The sequence below is a fragment of the Condylura cristata genome, unplaced genomic scaffold (assembly GCF_000260355.1).
Source record: "Condylura cristata isolate star-nosed mole 26May11 unplaced genomic scaffold, ConCri1.0 scaffold00027, whole genome shotgun sequence".
In the NCBI taxonomy this organism is placed as follows: domain Eukaryota; kingdom Metazoa; phylum Chordata; class Mammalia; order Eulipotyphla; family Talpidae; genus Condylura; species Condylura cristata.
The window spans coordinates 27,415,897-27,439,164 of NW_004567128.1; the positions used below are offsets into that span (position 1 = coordinate 27,415,897).

A 23,268-nucleotide genomic window follows, 5' to 3' on the forward strand; every position below is an offset into this window, starting at 1 on the left:
CGCATCTTGTGGGATCACCTCCCTGGTCAGGGATGGAACTCGTGCTGAAGCAGCTGCAGCGAGCTTTATATGCTGCGCTTTAAGCCGTTGTGCCACGAGGGAGGGCCCATGTTTGTACATTAAGAGATTTAATGCAAGGAATTGGATTACATGATTGTGCATCTGGCGAGGCAAGTTAGAAATCTGTAGGGTAGGTCCCCAAGAAGAGCAGGTTAGAAACTCTGTAGCAGGACCTGACATTTCCATCCACAGGTGGAATTTCTTTTTCCTCAGAGAAACCTTAGTTTTGCCCTTAAGGCCTTTCAATGGTTGGATGAGACCTATCCACATTATCATGGATAATCTCCTTTACCAAAATCAACTAATGGCAGATGTTGATCGCATCTGCACAATACTTTGAACACAACTGAGTTAATGTTTGATTGAATAACTGAGGGCTACCGCCTGCCTAACTGACATGTAAAACTATCTCCATTGTGTCACGGCAGCTCAATTTCTCCTTAGTAGTCAGGTGGTCACCCCCGCCAGTTATGGTGTGCATTGATTAATGATGTTTCCGTGAGTGACGGACCTCACCTACAGCGGCGGTCCCGATAGGCCCTGCCCTGCAGCAGAGAGGTGTGGAGGCCTGTGCTCCCTCGGCTTGTGTGATTACTCTCTGATATTCGGACGTGACCAGACGGCCTAATGATGACATATCCCCATTGTTGAGTGAAACATGACTAACTCCCTTCCTTGCTTATTGATTCAGTAGCACGAGTTGCCCAAAGTGACTGGATGGTAATCTCAGACTCATTGTTGTGTCTCCTCCTTTTGGAACTAAGACCTCTACACCTGAAGAGCATAAGGTCCCAGGGAAAGGATACAAAAAAATTTCTAGTGGATCATTGGAGGTTTTGCCATTTCCATTTCCACCCCATGAACCTGGACCCATGACTCCTATCTCTAGGACCATGTATCAGATGCTGTTTCAGTCCACATGCAGCCTCCTGAAGGACATTGCCTGGGTCCTGCAAGGTATATTTCTACCTCGCCAGCATTGTAATTGTTTGATAAGCTGTTAAGCCATTTTGTCAAACCAAATGATTCAAGATAGGGAACATGGCAAGACAAGTGAATTCCACGAGCACTGCCCCATTGCTGTAAAGCGAGTTCCGTCATCCTAAGCAACGCTGTGTGGAATACCGTGATGGTGGATAAGATCGTCTGTAAGTCCACAGATGGTAGTTTTGGCACAAGCTTTATATGTAGGAAATGCAAATGTGTATCCAAAATAATTGTCTATTCCAGTAAGAAGGGTATGTTGCCCCTTTCACGATGGAAACAGAACCAATCTAATTAACCTGCCACTAAATAGCTGACTGATTGCATTCCAGAATGATGCCATATCGGGGACTCAGAGTTGGTCTTTGGTCTCACAAGTTGGACTCTTTGCTGTGACTGTAGCCAAGTCAGCCTTGGGGAGTAGAAGGCCGTATTACTGAGGCCAGGCATAACCTCTATCTTTGTCATCATGGTCATTTTGTTCATGAGGCCACTGAATCTTCATTAGTACAAGTTGTGTACACTTCCAAAATCATCTGAATGTGGATCATAAAGGCCCAAAGGCATCAAGAGAGCGACCACATTTTACATTTCAGGTATAGCTCACATCTTTCAGGCCCTTGCTCAGGACCTTTGGGTAGTTTTATGGAGAGAAACTTGTAATACTTATAAAAGTGTGAAATATGTATCCTGCAAAATCCAAGTAACCTGATCAGGTGCTTTGTTTTGTGCTTAGTCCTAGTGATAGGCAACAACAAAAATTCATATTTTGTTCCCTGTGGAATATCCTGAGTGGCTTTTGCCCTGGCTGTTCCTAAGAATTTCACAATTTGAGTGAACCCTTGGATTTTTGAAGGTTTTCTCAATAATCCTCTGTTGATCATATGTATAATTATTGCATTTAAATCAGGTCTAGCTTGATCTTTAGTTTATGACATTGGTAATGTAGTGTGTTGTTATAGTTAGGACCTGCATCAAGTTCAAATTGCTTCTGACCAATTATAACAGTTGAATTACAGCTGGTGGATTCAAATAATACTGCAGCAGTCCAATGAATGGAAGTCGGAATCCTTCCCATGTAAAAGTAACTGCTTTCCAGTATTGAGACAGAGGAAGAAAAATTATTTGCAGGATCATTCACTGAGAACCAGGCTTCTTCAGCTTCCTGTATTTTTTTCACTGTTGAAGCCATAGCAGGAATGATCATGTGCACTAGCCCATACTAAGTGTACTGTTTAAGCCTTTGGCGTGCACTGCCTGTGTCTCTGAGCCACCCACTTGTTTCACAGGCCACACGGGGCTATTGTAAGATAATTTCTTGAATCAGAATCCCAACTTCTATCATACCATTAAATAAAGTTGTAATCTTTTTGTCCATTATGTAACAGAAGTGTTCCCAAGTCAGATCTAAACTTCATCTTAATAATACACTTAGTTAGGGAAGCAATTGTTTCACATAAAGCCCACTCGAATATTACCATTTTTACCCAAACTTTCAGCTCCATCAACTCATATCCTTATATCCGCCCCTTCTAATTGTGGTCCCTGTTAGGGCGTAAACAATAGATTTTCTTGTCACATACTTCTGTGCCAAAGAGTCCCAGAAATGTTTTGTCACTCTCTCCTGGCCATTTTACCGACACATATGGTCATGTTTTCCCAGCCAGACCATGAGCCTGCGTGGAGACCAGGATAAACCATGTCTGCACTGATAATGAATGAATGAGTAGAGGAGAAGGGAAAGCTTTTCTTTAAGGAAGGTCTATTTCTAATTGACTAAAGAACGAAAGAGCTAGAAAGATAACCATTTTGCAACTATTGTTGTAGTAATTGAGCCAGGCAACGATTGGTTGATGTATGTCAAATGAAACTTAGGAAAACTTGCATAATCTCAAGATAGGGACCCACAGAGTACTCATGAATTCCATAGAGAAAATTGGTAACTTTACAATGGAGAAAGCTCACAGACATGACCTCCCTTTAGGGACAGAAAAAAATTAATTTGAAAATTCCTTGTACTCTTACCTTCTGGAGATAATTGGTCTTAACAGTTAGTAACTATCCTTCAGGAACATGACATTTTTATGTCCATGACAATCCAATTGTTCCAGAACACTTTGTTCAGAACAGTGTTCTTTCCCCACTGAATATCCTTTATGACTTTGTCAGAAATTAATTGACCATGTATGTGTGGGTCTAATTTTAGATTATTTTGTCTCATATATATTTACAAATATACCATCTTTAGAACAGTAGGCTGATAAGACTTGAAATGAGGTGATGAAGGTTTCTGACTTTTTTCGTTTTTCAAAATTGTTTTGGCTGTTTCTTTTTTCAAATTTGTTTTCATGTTAATTTTAGAGTCAACTTGTTAATTTTGAATTCTTAAATTTCTTTTTTTTAAAATCATGTCCTTTGTAATATTTCTATTTAAGGGAACCTACTGAGATTGTTTTCTTTCTGCCCTAATATATAATCTATTTTTGTGTGTGTGCTATGTGGGCTTGAAAAAAGATGTATTATTCTGCTTGAGCAATGTTTAATGTTCACTATACATTTATCTAATAGTTCCTTTCAGATAAAAGTTCCTTTTAGATAAATGTATAGTGATCTACTTTACTGATTATGTTGCTTAGGCTTTTACATTATTGACTTACATTTTTTGTTCACTTAAATCTGTCTTATTTTGTGAATAGTATATTAAAATTCTCCCATTAAAGAATATTTCTATTCTTCAATCTCTGTAGTGTTTGGTTTATATAGGCTTTTATTTTTTACTTTGGGCATCGGTATTCAGAGACATCTTACTGTTAAATCTTCTTTTTAAAAAAATATTTATTTATTTATGCATACAGAACTGGGAGATAGGACAGAGGTTTGGGGGGGGTGAGAGGATTCACCAGAGACAGAGTGGGGAGCACAACAGGCAGATGTGCTGAAATACACTGCTGAGGGGAGCAGCGGGGAGACAGGAGAGGTCTGCCCCGCCATGTGGGTCAGCTCCCTGGCCGGGGCTGGAGCTCATGCTGCAGTAGCTGCAGATAGCTTCATAGTGCTGCAATTTAGCCCATTGAGCCATCAGAGAGGGACCCTGAATCTTTCATATCATTCCATTTTAATTCATCAAAATTTAAATTTTATTTTTTCAAAAGTTAAATTTTAATAACCACATGTCACTCTCACAGACAGCACAACCTAGTTCCTTCAGAAAAGCACAAGTGTTCTGGTGCATTTGAAATCCAAAAATGAAAAAATAGAATTTTCTAAGGGTCTCAGTATTGGAGGGGTAACTTACTGGATAGACTTCCTTTTGCATATTTTCTTTCCTTAAGTTTCTTTGAACTGTAGTTCTACTATTCTCTTGCTTTGTATGTTGTTTGTAAGTTGATGCCGATCAAAATCTCTGTAGGTTAACTCATCTTCTTTACCTGGAGGCACTGGCGCTTTTTTTTTTATTTCTCTTTATGTTCTAATATTATTTTATATTAGAGTTTTTTGTTCTAAGTCAATTTTCCTTGACTTAGAAAAGTCAAGGAACACTTAATTGTGTGAAGTCACACTTAATTGTGTGAAGGTTTGTTTTATGACCCAGGATATGATCTAGCATGATAAATATTCCATGCATACTGGAAGGAACATAACTGTGTGTTATGTTTCTGAGTGGAGTGTCCTGCATAGTCAATTGGCTGATTGTTCCTCTGGCTACTTGTTCCTTTTGTTACTGAGCTTTTGAAATCTCCAGCCATAATTGTGCATTTGTCCATCTTTCCTTTCAGTTTTGCTTCACATATCTTTTTTTTAAGATTTATTTATTTATGCATAGAAAACTGGGGTACAGGCCAGAGGTGCAGAGGCAGTGAGAGGATTCACCAGAGACAGACTGGGGAGCAGAACAGGCAGATTGACAAAGTACACTGCTGAGGGGAGCAGCGGGCGGGTCAGAAGAGGTCTTCTGGGCCATGTGGGTCAGCTCCCTAGCTGGGGATCGAACTTGTGCTGCAGTGGCTTCTGAGAGTTTCATAATGTGGTGCTTTAACCTGTTGCACCATCAGGGAGAGCCCTGCTTCACCTATCTTAAAGCTGTATTGTTAGGATTTTCTTCCTTCTACTCCTGCCCCAGAGTTTCCCCTTCCTATACAGTTGGGGCTTTAGTCTTGCCAGCCTGGCACTCACTTTCTACAATGAGGTTTGCCTGTGGAGGCAAGTGGTTTGAGGTTAGAAGGAAGCAGTGCGGATATTCCCCACACTCTTCAGACCACTATTCCTATGGCAAAAAAAAAAAAAAAAAATCTAAGGGATTCTTCTCCCTTAGAATTGTAGGTACCTGCTGCTTCAAAGTTCATGCTTTGGCACTGGGATGGACTCTGTGGTAGGAATTCATGAGAGAGAGAAAAGGGCTGAATCTTCCCTTCATGTTCTCCCTGTCTTACAGGGCCCCATCTTCAGTCTTTGTGTCATAGTGGTGTCCCTGCTGACTGTGTACATGGTGCTTCTTTCCAGCTCTGTGTTTTCTCTTAGTCCTTCAGTTTATTGTGGTGATGTCACGGTACCAAAATATCATTGCTTCCCAATCCTTGGTCTGACAAACAGCCTTCTGAGCTCCAGAGATATCCACCTTCCAGCTGGATATCTATCAGAATGTGCTGTAAACACGCCAGCTAAGGTCCAGTATCGAGCTCAGCTTTCCCTTCTGCCAACCCACTGTCTCTCCTCTTTGCTAATCTTAACATATGACACCAGCCTCTGCCCACCAGCTTATGCACTACCCCTTTCTCCCACTTGACTGTACCTCTGTGTCACTAACAAATACAAACATACTGTGGGGTGGTCAAAAAACACGGGTGGGGGCCCTCCCTGGTGGCACAACAGGTTAAAGCGCAGCACTACAAAGTTGGCCACAGCCACCTCACAAGTTCGATCCCTGCCAGGGAGCTGACCCACAAGGTGTGGCAGACCTCTCCTGACCAGGCCAATGCTCCCCTCAGCAGTGTACTTCATCGATCTGCCTGTCTTGCTCCCGAACTCTCTCTGGTGAAGCCGCTCACCGCCCCTGCACCTCTGGCCTGTGCCCCAGTTCTATATGCATAAATAAATCTTTAAAAACAACACGGGTGGAGGATGGGATCAAGTATTTTGGAGACTGATGATCTATAGGAAAAAAAAAAAGTTTGAAATCCCTCTGTATCTGGTTCCTAAATGCCTCTATAGAGCTTTATGTCATCAAAGCCTGGAGCACCGTTTTCCTGCCATGCTGTGCTATACATGTAGTTCCATAACGCACCATGCGTGTTTTATCTCCTCCTGCCCTTTCTTATCTTTCTATGTCATATTCAAGAGGGAAATGACATTCTTGTTTAAAGATTCAAAACTCTACTGCCCCAAGTGAAACTTAGTCTGTTAACACAAAGTGGAATGCTGTTTTATCCCTGGCACAAGCCCATTGCACCCATGCATATGTCCAACACAGCTCCTAACACTCTTCATATCCAAATATCTCTTTTTTAAAGATTTGTTTATGCATACAGAACTGGGGTACAGGCCAGAGGCACAGGGGCAGTGAGAGGATGCACCAGAGACAGAGTGGGGAGCAGAACAGGCCGACTGATGAAGTACACTGCTGAGGGGAGCAGTGGACATGTCAGGAGAGGTCTGCCGCGCCATGTGGTCACCTCCAGGGCGTGGATCGAACTCACGCTGAAGTGGCTTTCGCTTCTTAGAGCTGTGCTTTAACCTGCTGCACTACCAGGGAGGGCCCCATATCCAAATATCTTTACCAGGTGCGAACTCCTTGACAACTGGACTCTTTCCTAGTCCTTTTCATTTCCCTAGCAACTGAGACATCTTGGTGCATCCCAGGCCTTTTCACCTTCCAGCAGCTGAGACATCTGGGCAATGTTAATTTAGTAATCTTCTTGGTGAACTGAGGAGTTCATAGTAGCAGAACTTCTCTGTTTTTTTTTTTTTCCTTCCACAGAATAAATGAAGGTAGCCACTGGGTTCAGTGTCCAGTGATCATTTTCTAGCCAACTCAATAGTACTCTGTTGAAAGGATTCATTCTCACACATCTTTTCCATGTGTTCCATACTGATTATTGTAGACTGTTGTTACAGGGAACTGTGTCATTCAAGAATGTGGCTGTGGGTTTTACCTAACAGGAGTAGCACATCCTGGAGTCTGCTTAGAGGATTTTTGTCCATATAACTCCTGGAAGCATGTGATTCCTTGCTTGGTTGCTGTAACCTATGAAGCCTCTGCAGAATTGAATGACATTTGAGTTTTAGATTCAAGTGTCACAGATGATTAATCAGCTGTGGCACAAGGAAGCGTATGTGTTCTTACTTGCCCCTTGAAAGGTTTAAATGGGCCCCCTTCCTTGCGTAGCTCATGAAGATGCACCTTCTCTATCAGAGGTCCTAAAGCTCAGACAACTGGCCCACATCTTGTGCCACTTCTTAGTAACAGGCCTCTGAGTGGCCAAACTAGAAATGATCTTCAAGCTGGAGTGAGAGAAAAGATGTGAATATTAGAGGAACAATCTGCAGGTCATGGGTACCCAGGTAAGTGAGCGTGAGCTAGACAAAGAAAAAAGAGAGAGGGAAATAAAAACTCAGGAATTTGGGTCAAAGATTTTCCTTGGGCATTGTTTTTCAAGAACCCTTTTTAGAGGCCCAGCATCTTTGAAAGTGACTGGAGGACAGAAGGCTTCAGATACCAAAATGACATATCCCAATAGAATGCTCACGCTTCAGTGCTTGCCCCTACTTTATCTTGATTTCTGTAGAGTTTTTACCGCTGTACACTATCCCATTCTGTGTCTCCTTAGATATTTATTCCAAGCTGGTCACTCTTTAGTATTCTCAGTTGTCCTGGATGCTTTCTGTGGCCAGCCATTCATTTATACATTCATTTAGTCAGCCCTTGAATCTTAAATAAGTGTCTACTATACACCAATCATGTTCTAAATGTGAGGCTCCAACTGTGAGTAGAATAATATCTATGTTTGCATGGATCTTGCAGTGTAAGGAGGGATATAGACCAGTAACAAGCTAACAGGCAATGTTTGATGCTGAAAATAAAATCAGTGTAAGGTAATAGACAATGATGAGATGTGTGCTTTTAGGGAACATTAGCAAGAAGGCTTTTAAATAAGGTGCACTAACATCAGTGAAGTGAGAGAGATGGAACCATGTAGATTTTGAGTCTTCTGGGCAGAGAAACCAGTAGGTAGCAATCCTACTCTTGGATATATCCTAGGGATAGCGAAGACCAGTGTGGCTTAAGAGGGTTGGGGTTGAGAATGTTAAGAGGTGATATCAGAGAGTTACCAGGTGGCCAAATTATGTAGTTTTATAGGCTGTGTTAAACACTTTAATTTTGTATGGTGACAAGAAAAGTCACTGTTGGTTTTGAGTGACAGAGTGACATGATCTGATCTATTTTTAAAGCATCTCTCTCACTGCTATGTGGCAATAGTTCTGTTGGGAGTAATACCCTCAGACGTAATAACAGCCTTCTACAGTACCAGCACCAGCTGATTCAAACTTTGGATCAGACTGTTGAATACAATGGATACGAAAAAGCCTTCTATAGGAAAACAAGCTTTGTTGGACATAAAAGAGCACACACGAGAGAGAGAGAAACTTTGAATGTCATGAATGTGGGAAAACTTATCGCAGGAAGTCAGACCTTATTGAACATCTGAGAATACTCACAAGAGAGAGACCCTATGAATGTGGTGAATGTGTGAAAACCTTTAGTGCAAGTCCATACCTCTTCATAGCTCATCAGAAAACTCACACAGGTGAGAAGCCCTTTGAGTGCAATGAATGCAGAAACTCCCTTGGCAGGAAGTCACAACTCATTCTACACTGGAAAACACAAACAGAAGAGAGACCCTATGAATGTACTGAATGTGGGAAGACATTTTCCTAGAAGGCAACCCACGAGTCAGCATATGATTCTATGCTTGGAAGCAACTGATGGCTGAGAAGAAGCACATGGGGGTGAGGTATGTAGCGTGGTGGTCACCTCAGATGGTCAGCTGTGGCCAGCCCTTCCCTGAGCCTCAAACCTTCTCCCTAAAAGGTGAACATCACTGTCCCTACCTAGGATCCTTCAGAGGTCTGTGCTAGGGATAGAGGGTACTATGATCACCTCTGGCATAGTTTTTCAGGTCAAAATATATGAAATTCTCAAAGAAATGACTTCATGTGTAGTATTTCTTTTTCTTTCTCTCTTTTTTTAAGATTTATTTATTTATTCATACAGAACTGGGGTACAGGCCAGAGATGCGGAAGGTGAGAGGATTCACCAGAGACAGAGTGGGGAGCAGAACAGGCTGACTGACAAGAACACTGCTGAGGGGAGCAGAGGGCGGGTCAGGAGAGGTCTGCCACGCCATGTGGTCACCTCCAGGGCAGGCGGGGATCGAACTCATGCGGAAGTGGCTTTAGCTTCTCAGTGCGGTGCTTTAACCTGCTGCACCACCAGGGAGGGCCATGTTTAGTATTTCTAACAGTGATTTAATTTCTAGACATGCAATATAGTATAATGATGAAAAACATAAACCTGGAGCCAGATTTGTATTCAAATCCTGCCCCATAATGATTTCTTAGCTATGATACCAAAGCCACACATTAGATAACAAAGTGGAGGTATAGATATACAATGGAATGTTACTCAACAATCAAAAATGATAAACTCATGTCATTCGCAGCAACATGGGTGGAGCTGGAAGGGATTATGTTCTGTGAAATCAGCCAGAAGGAAAAAGAAAAGTATCAAAAATGGTAAACTCATGTCATTCGCAGCAACATGGGTGGAGCTGGAAGGGATTATGTTCTGTGAAATCAGCAAGAAGGAAAAAGAAAAGTATCAGATGATTTCACTTATAGGAGGAATGTAGGGGAACCAAATAAGGGATCAGGGGAACGATAATTATAATAAATTACAAAAAAAATTAACAGGCAAATATAAGTCAGAAACATTTTGCAAGAGACGGGGAGGGAGAGGGATCAAAATGGGAAGGAAGAGCACAAGAGACTTCGGAGATAGTGCACGGGTGAATTGGTGGGAATTTTACAGGGATTACACCAGAGAGGAGAAAGCATGCATCATACAAAAGAAGAAAGATGTAAAATATATATTAAATAAAAATTTTAAAAAGTGGAGATAATTGGACTTCACCAAAATTAAAAACTATTGTGCTGAAAATGATAGTATCAAGAAAGTAAAAAATGGGAGAAAATGTTTATAAATCATTTATCCGATGAAGGAATTATATCCAGAATATATAAAGGATTCTTGTAACATAATAATAAAAAACATAAAACATAAGTTATCCAGATACAAGTGGGCAAAGAAACTGGGTAGATATTTCTGTAAATGAGCTACAAATGCCTCAAGTATGTGAAAATCTGCTCACCATCACTAGGGGTCAGGGAAATGGAGGTCAAAACCACAATGAGTTACCACTGCACAGACCTGCTAGAATGACTAGAACACCAAAGACAGACAATAGCAAGTATTGGTGAGAATGTGGCAAAATTGGACCCATCTGTTGTTGCTGGTGGAATGTAAAGCCATTATGGAAGCTTCTCGAAATGTTAAACACAGAGTTATAATATGATCCAACAATTCTGCTCCTGGGTATCCACCAAGAAGAATGAAAATATGTCCCTACAAAAACTTACATGTAACTGTTCATACTAGCATTATTTGTGGTACCAAAAAGTGGAAACCCAAATGACCATCAACAGATGGGTGGATAAACCATATATGGTCCATCCACGAAGGAAAATATTCAGTAACAAAGAAGAATGATGTATTGATACAGGTTACTGCTGGATGAACTTTGATAACATGTTAATTGAAGGAAATTTGTCACAAAAATCATATGATTTATGGTTCCACTCATATGAAATGTTCAGAATAGGTAAAAGTATAAAGACAGGAAATAGATTAGTGACTGTTTAGGGTTAGGGTGGGGGAGGTGAGAGAAATAGAAAATGGCTGCTAAGGGGTGTGGAGTTTTTTATGTGGATGATGAAAATATTCTAAAATTCTATTGTGATGATTGCACAACTGCAACTCTATTAAAATTAATCTAGTTGCCACAGTGAGTAAATTTTACTGTATGTGAATTCCATCTCAATGAAGTTTAAAATATATAAAAATAAAAATAATTAACTGTGTCATTATTTTAAAATTTGAGTCCTTGTAATTTTTTTTAAAGAAAAAGTTATTACTGGCTGCTTACAATTTTGAGCGGGGGAAATCCTGCCTTTTCCTTGCCCTGTGTGTCATGGCATCTCTGTATGACAAAGTTTCTGCATCTGTAAAATGGCAGTAAAAAATGCCTAATTCATCACAACATTGTGAATATTAAATAAAATCATATATGTAAAGTGCTTAGAATATTGCTAAGCACATAACTAGCTTTCTGTAACTACAGCAGGTTCTTGAATAAGGTTATTTTGTTCTATGTCATTTTGTAATATTGATGAGAAAAAGAAATTCCCAGCTAACGTGAAACAACACAATCTTATTTGAGGACTTGCTTTTATTGCCAAGAGACTATGGACTGCATTATTATCTATTAATTCTTATTATTAGTTTAATAAAAGTAAATCTAATTTATTTTAAAAATATCTTTAATAATTCATTAGATTATGATAAATATAATTTAATTTATTATAACTTAGCTGTGATAAGTTATCAGTAATGATTACTTCAATGTTACAAATAGTGTTGTATTAGAAATGATAATTTACAATATTGCAGATAATGGATGAAGTTAGTAATTTCATATAGCCTGCCATCTTTCATTTAGCTCATTTTTTGGACAATCTCTCCTAAAGATCTTACAAATATTTAATATGTTCATTTGTAATGTTTCTCTTCTAAGGATGATCATATACTAATTTCTAGTGTGCAAATCCCCATTGACAGATGCCTATGTATTCAAAGTCTTCTGAGGACAACCATCCCCCAAGTGATAATGTTCCTGTTCCTATTTGCAAGTGAGGTAACATTCTGAAGAAATATGGGTTCAGTGTATGCTTTTTAAAAAGATTTATTTATTTATGCATATAAGAACTGGGGTCCAGACCAGAGGTGTGGGGGGAGGGTGAGAGGATTCACCAGACAGAGTGGGGAGCAGAACAGACAGATCACTGAAATACATTACTGAAGGGAACAGTGGGGAGACAGGAGATATCTGCTGCACCATGTGGGTCAGCTCCCCTTCCAGAGATCGAATTCATGCTGCAGTGGCTGCGGAGAGCTCCATAATGCTGAGACTTGACTTAACCACTTGCGCCAGCAGGGAGACCCAGTGTATGTTTTTGGAGGACACAATTCAACCCATAACACTTGCCCATTGTGCATCCTCATTGTGGACAAATCCCCATGTTGATGGAGCTCAACTGTTACCAGGAACACAGAAGACAAATCCCCAAACTTTTGGTAAATAATTTTCCCAAAAGTTCGCTCTCTTGAGTGTGGCATAGTTCATAAATATGCCTCTTTCTTAAATGCCTAACAGGCAAATACTGTATTACTGTATATCAAACTTAGCGTCTTGAAACAACACCCATGTATTATCTCAGTTTTGTTGAGCTGAAGTCTAAATGAACTTGGACTCACAAAGCCTAACCCAAGTGTTGGCCACAATGGACTGTTATCTGGAAGCTCTCAGGGAGAATCCATTTCCGGCCTTATTAGGATTATTGAAGGAACTCAAATGTTCTTGTAGTAGAACTGAGAGCCCCTTTCCCTTGCTGGCAGTCAGCCAGGGCTTGCTCTCTGCTTCTAGAGGCCAACTGCATCCCTCAGCACGTGGGTCTCGTTTTCATCAAAGCCAATTAGGATTTGCAATTACTTCTCTTGTTTCCACTTTCTTTGTCTTCGTCTTCTGCCCCCAGCAGAAGAAAACTGTTTTTGAAAGACTTAGGTGCTTTAATTAGGCTTACCTGGATAATCTCCCTATTTTCGTATGGATTGATTACTACCTTTATTTGCAATATTTTTGCTTTTTCTGTGCAATATAATCATGGGGTCATATCTCATATTCACACATTCTACCCATACTCAAGGGGATTTTTATGAATAGGGGATATGTATGTAATGACTTTAAAGGTAGAAATAAGACAACACCAAGTAAAATGTCATCAAAAACATGAAATAGGGGAAACTTTGTCAGAAGATGTGAAAGACTGGCACACTAAAAAGTACAAAAATTCCTGACCGATAGGACAGAATATTTAAAGAGATATACTCTATTTGAGAGAGATTCTTTCTGAAGAAAAATCTCAAAATTGTTAATGATTTCAATTCTAGTCAAATAGATGTACAGATAGAAATCAATCCCAACAAAAATAACACAGGGTTTTAATTGCGTTTTGTTTGTTTTGCTGTTGGAACGGACAAATTTTCTAAATTTATTTTTTAAATGATGAATCATTATTTTACAACTTTGTCAACATCTCAACAGCCTAGGATTTCTCCCCTCCGGTGTAGTCACCATCGCTCTCCCACCTCCAAAGCCCCATAATCTTCTTCACCATAGTTCATTGTGCTCCCCCTCTTCCTCACCCCTCTTTCCCTTCCCCCTCTGAGTACCTTAGATCTATGGTCAGCTTTCAAGGTTTTTTTTTTTTTTTAAGATTTATTTATTTATTCATACAGAACTGGGGCACAGGCCAGAGATGCGGACGGTGAGAGGCTTCACCAGAGACAGAGTGGGGAGCAGAACAGGCAGATCGACGAAGTACACTGCTGAGGGGAGCAGTGGGCGGGTCAGGAGAGGTCTGCTGCGCCATGTGGATCACCTCCGGGGCAGGCGGGGATCGAACTCATGCGGAAGTGGCTTAAGCTTCTTAGGTCAGTGCTTTAACCCGCTGCGCCACCAGGGAGGCCCCACAAGGGTTGGTTTTAATGCTTCTGTATTCGTGTGAACCTTTGTTTGGTTTCTCTATATTCCACATATAAATGGCACCATCTGGTATGTACCTTTCTCCTTCTGGTTTATTTCAATTAGCATAATCCCTTCCAGTTCAATCCATGTTGTTGTGAATGGCATGAATTTATCCTTTTTGATCACTGAGTAGTATTTTATTCCTATATACCACATTCGTTATGGGCATTTTGGTTGTCTCCATTTTGGCTGGCTATTGTAGCCAGTGCTGCAATGAACATAGGAGTGCAGGTTTGCTTTCAAATTAATGTTTTTGTGTTCATGGGGTAGATAACTAGGAGTGGAATTTCTGGGTCATATATGGACAAACATTCTACAACTCACATGGAAATGTGAAGGATCTAAAATAGTCAAACAACTCTGAAAAAGAAAGACATTTAATGAGGTATAATTTATATTACATATTTAAACTGTCCAGTTCAAGTCCTTTTTTAAAAGGAGTTTATTAGGCAAACAACAGGTGCCAAGACAACACTTCATTCTAGCTAGAGATGGCAACACATATGCCAGGGAATCCAGATGTTTAAACGGGAAAGGAATTTACGATCACCTCAATGAGCTTTATTACATTTATTTAATTGTGCAAAGGTTTTAGAACATTTACAACAACTCAATTTAGAGCCCTTGTTTTAATTTACAGTTAATAGCTGTTCTCATTCTTAACCCCGGACAACCATTAACCTACAGCTTGGCCTTTTCTGGAAATTTCTTATAAGTTAAATATACAAGTACAACATTTGGCCTTTTGTGTTGCACTTTTTCCATTTAGCAGAATGGTCTTGAGGTTTATCCATGTTTTACTATTAGTACTTGTTCCTTTTTATTGTTGAATATACCACATTTCATTTACCCACTCACTAGTTGATGGATATTTGAATTGTCTCCACTTTTGACCACATTTGGATTATGGTGTTATAAATATTCAAGTGTAAGTGTTTATGTGTATAAATGTTATCTTTTGGGTAGATACTGAAGAATATCTTCTGGGCCTTATGGCAAATTTATAATCATTTTTTTAAGAGACCCCAAACTTTTCCAAAGCAGCTACACAATTTTAATTTATTCACACTAGAAATGTATGAAAATTCTGGACTCTCCATATCCTTGTTCGCAGTTGTTATAATTGTCTTTTTTATGATAGCCATTTGAGTGCATTGTAAAGTGGTACTCACTGTAGTGATTTTAATTAGAATTTCCCTAATGGCTAGTGACGCTGGCAACTTTTCATGCGATTATTTATATATGTTCTTTGAAGCAATATCTCTTCGCTCTTTTGCATATATAAAAAATGGGCTGTCTGTCTTCTTTTTCTTGAGTTGTAAAAGTTCCTTATCTATTTTGGAATAAGTTCTTTATCAGATAAATGATCTATGATTTTTTTCTCTGAGGCTGTGTCTTGTCTTTTCATTTTCTTCATGATGTCTTATTTATTTATTTATTTATTTATTTTTTTGAGGTAACACTGGTTTACAACACTATATTTCAGGGAGTAAGTTCATACCTCCTCAGATGCCTGTCAGCACACCACCCAGCACGGAAACACCCCTAGTCCTTTCTCTTAGACCAGTAGCACACCCCTCCACTGGGCACCCACTCCTCCCCCCAGTAGCCTCTATTCTGAAGTTACATTTCTAGGGTTTGTGTTGGTTTATTTTTGTCAGTGCCTTTGTTCTCTGTTCCACCTATGAGTGAAATACTCCAGTGTTTATTTTCCTCCTGACTTGTCTCATCAGCTTAACCCCTCCAGTTTCATCCCTGTTGTAGGAAATGGCTACATTTGCTCATCTTTTCTTCATAGCTGAGTACCATTATGTATATGTCCCACATCTTAATCCCCTCATCTGATGGCCCCTGGGTTATTTTCCAGAACTTGACTATGGTAAACAGTGCAGCAATAAACATGGGAGTGCATATATCCCTTCAACTTTGCATTCTCTAGGTGGAATTACTGGGTCATATGGTGGATTAATTTTAGTATCTTTAGGAACCTCCGCACTGTTTTCCATAGGGGTTAGACCAGTCGATAGTCCCACCTACAGTGTCCGAGGGTTCCTTTTTCTGCACACCCTCGCCAGCATTGTTGTTGCTGGTTTTCTTTCTTTCTTTCTTCTTCTTCTTCTTTTTTTTTTTTTGATGTGGACATGTTATCTAATTGTGGCTTTGATTTGCATTTCCCTGATGATAAGTAATGTTGAACCTTTTTTTTTTTTCATGTGCCTTTGGCTATCTGTATGTGTTCTTTGGAGAAGTGTTTATTCAGTTCTTCTGCCCATTTTTGGGATAGAGTCTTTTACTTTTGTTGAGTTGTATGAGTTCTTTGTAAATCTTGTATATTAGCCACTTGTCAGAGGTATGATGTGCAAATATTTTCTCCCCTTTAATGGGGTGTCCTTTCCTGAAACCATAAAATATATAGAAGAAAATACAGGCAAAAAGCTACATGACATACATCTCAGTAATGTCTTTAAAGACACATCACCTAAAACAAAGAAAATGAAGGAAAAGATAAACAGCTGGGATTACATCAAATTAAACAGTTTTTGTACAGCAAGAGACATTAGCCAAAACTCAGAGACCCCACTGATTGGGTAAAAAATTTTGCACACGATACTAATGATAAGGGACTGATCTAAGAGACCTATAGAGGGCTAATGAAGCTCAATGAAAACAAAGTAAACAACCCAGTGAAAAAATGGGCAGAAGAGGGTGTCCTTTTATTTTAACTATAGTTTCTCTGTACAGAAGCTTTTTCTGTTTGATGCAGTCCCATTTGTTTATTTTTGCTTTTGCTTTCCTTACCATTGGAGTTGAGGCCCCAACTTATATCACGGAAACCAAAGTCATGGTGTATTTTTGCCTATGTTTTCTTCCATATACTTTACAGTTCCCAGTCTTACATCCAAGTTTCTAATCCATTTTTAATTAGCTTGTGTATGGTATGAGAGAGTGGTCTGGTTTCATTTTTCTGCATGTGACTGTTCAGTTTTCCCAGCAACTTAATGGTGTCTTTCGAAGCACCAACTTTGGTTTTGATGAAACAAAATTTATAATATTTTTCTTTATGGATCATGGTCTTGGTGTCCCATCTAGTAATTCTTTGCTAATATATGGTCACAGAGATTTCTTCTTATATTTTCTGTTAAAACTTTCATTGTTTTAGCTTTTATATTTACATCTTGAAATCAATTTATTTTTTAGTGATGTGGAGTAAGATTTAAATTCATTTTTGTGTGGCTATACCATGATCCCTGTACCATATGTTGAACTGATTCCTTCCTCCACTAAAATTGCCTTCATGGTTTTGTAAAAGTATATATATATATTTCCCCTAAGTATAAGGGTTTATTCTTGGACAGTATTCTGTTCCATTGTCTATCCCAGGACAGTAACATACTGTGTTGATATTGTATTTTTATAATAATTTTGAAATTGGGAGGCGAATGTCCTCCTACTTATTTTCTTCTTTGGCAAGTTGCTTTTTGCTATTCTTCCTCCTTTCTATTTCTAAATAAAATTTAGAATTATTTTGTCAATTTTTGAATAAGAAATTTGATAAAATTGCATTGAATTTGTAGATTATGTGTTTTTTTTTCTTTAGTTAATATAGTATATTATACTGACTGATTTTATTAATGTTGAAGCAGCTTTGCATCATTGGAATAAACCCCATTTGTTCATGCTATGTAATCTTCTATGTTGCTAGATTCAATTTGCTAATATTTCGTTGAAGATTTTTATGTCTGCATTCATGAGGAATGGTGAGTAGTTTTCTTACGGTAAGTGTATATGGCTTAAATATCAGTGCAACACAGGTCTCTTAGAGTTAAGCAGTGTTCTGAAAGACTGTGGAATGTTGAAATTTTTCCTATTATAAATGTTTAATGCAACTATCCAGTTAAACCATCTGGCATTGGACTTTTTGTGTGTGGCAAGATTTAAACTTAGTAATTGCTTGCTATTGCTGGTGGTGGTGTCTAAAATGGTACAGCTATCTGTCTTGCAAGTTACAGACATCAGTCAGGGCTGGCTTGCAAGTTGCTTGGAAGGCAAGATGATAAAAATTAAAACCACACTGAAATATCACTATATACCAACCATAATGGCTAAAGTAAAAAAGGTGGAAATACCAAATGTTGACAAGGATATGGAGCAACTAGAACTTGCATACTGTGCTGATGGACGTTTGTATTGCAAAGACACCTTTGGAAAACTAGTTTTATAATATAAATCTGAGTATATGAATACCCTAGACTTGACAATTCAATTCCTAGATATATACATAACAGAAATTCATAAATATATTCACCAATATGTAGGTATGAAAATACTTATAGCAGCAATAGTCCTCATACCCCCAAGCTGCAAACAACCCAAATGTTCATCAACAGTAGAATGGATAAACATATTGTAATATATTCCCACAATCGAATAATATGACAATGAGAATGATTTATCTATAACCACATTTAACAATATGGATGAATCTCATGTTCATCATATGACTGAAAGAAGAAAAACACAAGAGTATATTACAAAAACACAAAACAAAACTGATTCAATTTATAGAAAATATTAAATAGACAAGTCAATCTATGTTACTAGAAGTCAGAATAGTGTTTACCTTTTGGAGGGGTAAGAGAGTGCTTCTGAACTATTGGTCATGTTCTGTTTCTTGATCTGAGTAGGTTCACTTTGTGAAAATTCACTGAGCTGTTTGCTAATGACATATGCATTTTCTGTATGCATTATATGCTAGTAAAAGGTCTAAAAACAACATAAAATTGCATGCTAGAAAAAGCCTTTTCATATGAGTAGGTAGAAAATGTTTAAAGGAATAAGAGAAAGTGCATATATATCTAGGCAAGTCTTTTAAAAAGCAGTAGTCTACAATGTAACCACCTAACCACAATGCAACATGACTTTATTCCACATCAATCTACAGAAAACTATTTATAATGCGTATGTAGAAAAGCAATGTTTGTTAACCAAATTAGAAGAGGGAAAAACCAACTTATGTGGCTTGAAACCCAATTTCTCAGCCATTCTTTTTCAAACGGCAACCCTGAAGAGAGCAGAGGCTTCAGGGGACTAAGCTGGGTACTGTGGCTCATTTCCATTGGCTTAGATTAGGGTCATCTACCAGGGGAATAAGAGGTCTGCTGTCTGCAGCTTACATAATTGACAGCTTATGGCTACAGGGTAGAAGGTATGCATACCTTTTTTTCAGGTGTGAAACACCTGTACCACCTCCTGGGACTAGTGAGAGAACAATGATGTTGCTCTACCTTTAGCTGTATGTAATGTTTATTAACTATATTCCTGTACACAGGCTAGAGCTATGTCTAATTTGCCAATTCATTAAGTCAGAACCTCAAGTTTGAAATTTATATTTCATGTTTTAAAAATATCTTGTGGTGACTCCCCAAAGGGAAGAGAAAGAACATTCTTCATGGCAATCTTTTCTGTATCTTAAATATCAATGATCACAAAAAGACTGACTTCTATCACAGACCTATATCCCCACATAGATGTCCGCCTTGACTTCAGTACCCTGAAGGTATTTGGACAATGAAAACTCTTCTCCGCACTTTGGAAAGTCAAAACAAAATGGACCAGGATTGAGTACTTTTACATCTCAGGGTTGAAGAACTAATAAGTGCTGAATTCATAGTCTATATCCAACAAAGTGAAACATAAAAGATTGCAAGTCATCTGCTGGGGTTTTTATTTGCACCATTTGCAGGAACTTGAGAGCTCCTGTGTGGATTATGACCAAACAGGACTACTGCTCAAATGCCTCATCAGCGTCTCCCTACACATACAAATACATACCAACTGCAGTGATGTAGGTACTTGTATTTCCAATCGCCTAAAGGATGCTTGTCTTTGGTTGCCTCCTTATCACTCAAGATCTATCGAATCCCCCCCTACACAATGAGTACATCTTAAGACACCCAATTTTTTCCACCACGAGACATTTGATGAATACCCAGTTGTGATTTCCAGTTGAAAGCTTTTTCAGGCATTGGCTTTACAGAGTTTTCCTCCTCTATGAGTTTTCTGGTGTTTAATGAGATTTGATCTGTCAGTGAAGGCCTTTTGACATTCTGTGCAAACATAGGGCTTCTTTCCTGTGTGAATTATCTGATGCATACTAAGTGTTGCTTTCTGGATGAAAGCCTTCCCACATTTACTGCATTTGTAATGTCTCTCTCCAGTATGAGATTTCTGATGGATACTGAGGCGTGACTTCCAAGTGAAGGTTTTTCCACAGTCACTGCATTTATAGGGTTTTTCTCTAGTATGGATTTTCTGGTGTGTTATGAGATTTGACCTATCAGTGAAGGCCTTTCCACATTCTGCACATATATTTGGTTTTTCTCCAGTGTGAATTTTCTGATGCACGCGGAGTTGTGACTTCTTAGTGAAACACTTCCCACACTCATTGCATTCATAAGGCTTCTCCCCAGTGTGAATTCTATGGTGGGCAATGAAATGTGATTTCTGGATGAAGGCCTTCCCGCATTCAGGACAAACATAAGGTTTCTCTCCTGTATGGATTCTCTGATGCACGTTTAGTGTTGATTTCTGTATAAAAGCTTTCCCACATTCATTGCATTCATAGTGTCTCTCTCCGATATGAGATTTCTGATGTATTTTGAGGCGTGACTTCCATATGAAGGCTTTCCCACAGCCACTGCATTTATAGGGTTTCTCTCCAGTATGTGTTTTCTGGTGTTTAATGAGATTTGACTGGTCACTGAAAGCCTTCCCGCATTCAGCACACATATAGGGTTTCTCTCCTGTGTGCGTTTTCTGATGGGTCGTGAGATTTGTCCTATGAGTGAAGACCTTTCCACATTCTGTGCATATGTAGGGTTTTTCTCCCGTGTGAATTCTTTGATGCACATGGAGCTGTGACTTCTTAGTGAATGATTTCCCACAGTCACTGCATTCATAAGGTTTTTCTCCAGTATGAATTCTTTGATGTGTATTGAAGTGTGATTTCTGGATGAAGGCCTTCCCACATTCAGAGCATACATAGGGTTTCTCTCCTGTGTGAATTCTCTGGTGCATCCTCAGTGCGGATTTTCTGGTGAAAGCTTTCCCACACTCACTGCACGCATAGTGTTTCTCTCCAGTATGAGTCTTCTGATGTATATTGAGGTCTGAATTTTGGGAGAAGCCTCTTCCACATTCACTGCATTCATAAGGTTTTTCTCCTGTGTGAATTCTCATATGCCTAAAGAGATATGATCTGTGGAAAAAGGCTTTTCCACATTCACTGCATTTATATGGTTTGTGCCCAGTATGAATTTTCTGATGTGTAATGAGGTTTGAGTTGAGACTGAAGGTCTTCCCGCACTGAGTACATATATAGGGCTTGTCTCTTGTATAAACATCCTGAGGTGCACTCACTTGAGGCTTCTGAGTGAAGACTTTCTCACTTTTGTTGCATTTATGGGACTTTTCTCTAGCATGAATGCTCTGATGCTCAAAGAGATGTGACTTCTGAGGGAAGCCCTTTACACATTCAGTACATACATCAAGTTTCTCCCCAGTGTGACTTTTCTGATGGTGAATGAGAACTTGTTTGTGGCCAAGATGTGTTTCACATTGATAAGGTTCACAGGAACTCAAGCCTGCAGCAGCAGTCTCATTCTCATTAGAGGAGGAGCTATGGGCACCTTTCCCAAAAATCTTACCAGTATTCTTTGCTGCATTGCCTCCATTATGATTATATGAGTTTAAAGTATGCTTCAAATTCTTTCCATATATATCACAGTTATGGAGTTTTTTAATTGAGGGAGCAAGTTTGGTATTCACATGAATTATTTTTTCAACGTTTTGACACTCATGGCTCCTCTCCTTAGTTAATACTTTCACATGACTTAAGGGGTTATTCTGGTTTCCCTGATAGCTCTCTAGCTGCTCATTATTTTGCCATAATTCTTCTAAAATGGAAGAGAATGAATCTTCTCTTATGGATTGACCAGATTTCCCATGGTGGAATGAAACTGCTCCAGAAATTCTCTGTTGTTGAGTTTGCCCAATATCTTCACCTGAAGAGATGCAGAAAAAGTGAAAATGATCCACAGACCAATTGCCACAGGATAGAGGGCGCCTGTAGTTCAGGCAGGATAAACACCAAGAAATGGAAAAGTTCGTATGATAATAATGAAAACAGTAATAATGGGCCAATACAAACACTTGCTATATGAAACACAATTATACACCATTTATGATCTACCAGGCACTGATCCAAATGCTTTACAGATAAACAGGCCATTTAATACTCACTAAGCCCTGAGAGGTATCTACCAGTACCCCAATCACATTTTACAGATGACTCAATAGAAGTGCAGAGAAACATGTGATTTGCTGAATATCAAAGTAAATAATTGGGAGAAATGGAATTTGAACTGTAGAAATCCATACCCACTTTATAGGAGGTCTGGACAGTGAGCATGGTAAGCGGAAGTCATTTAAGGGGAAACCTAGCAGGTGAAAACATTTTCAGATTGTAGCTCCGTACTATCTCTCAGCTCTTAAAACCTTATTAATTTCTCTGCTTCTTGCATTTCCCTCTGAATCATTATGAATATCAGCATTAAATTCAGTAGAGGAGGACCTATGGGCAAAATGCCTCAAACGCCCATTCCTCTCTATATAAAGAAAAAAACTGTTTTAACATTTGCCATCCTGACACGAACTTGTTTGTGGCCAAGATGTTTTCACGTTGACTAGACAAGCAGTAAATGGATATCAGTGCTCCAGCTCTGTAGCCAGTTGAAAGTTATCTTTGGTCCCAGGAATATATACTTTCAATAAAGGTCAAGTAGGAGAGGCAGAGGTGGCAAGCCAGTCACCAAAATCTAGTCCTCTCTTCTTTCATGGTAATGGAATGTAGCTGGGCATTACACTTACCAGCCTTGCTTTGTTTGTGCCATAGACTATGTGCAGAAGTGAAATGTGCCATGTCTGAGGTTTAGCATGGTGATTTATAGCTAATGAGACTGTATCATACACTTGAATGTTCATAAGTAGATGTCAAATGTTACCACCCAGAAAAAAAAATGTCACTGTGTTGAGCTGGAGGTGCGAGTTTATGCTATGATGGTCATCATTTCCTGATATATAAATGTATCTATCACATCAACACATAATATGCCTTAAGCTTACGTAATGTTATATGTTAGATATATCACAATAAAGCAGAGGAAAAGAACATAAAATATAGTATATT

General features: G+C 39.0%; 1 protein-coding gene across 1 annotated transcript in view; it reads right to left on the minus strand.

The window, feature by feature from the left end:
• The window catches only part of ZNF41 (zinc finger protein 41), a 722,252-nt gene that overhangs the window by 677,552 nt on the left and 21,432 nt on the right, over window positions 1–23,268 (minus strand). The window contains exon 5 of the mRNA XM_012730274.1: window positions 20,068–22,084. Within this exon, the coding sequence (XP_012585728.1) occupies window positions 20,068–22,084 (2,017 nt within the window). The remainder of the gene's footprint in view (window positions 1–20,067; window positions 22,085–23,268) is intronic.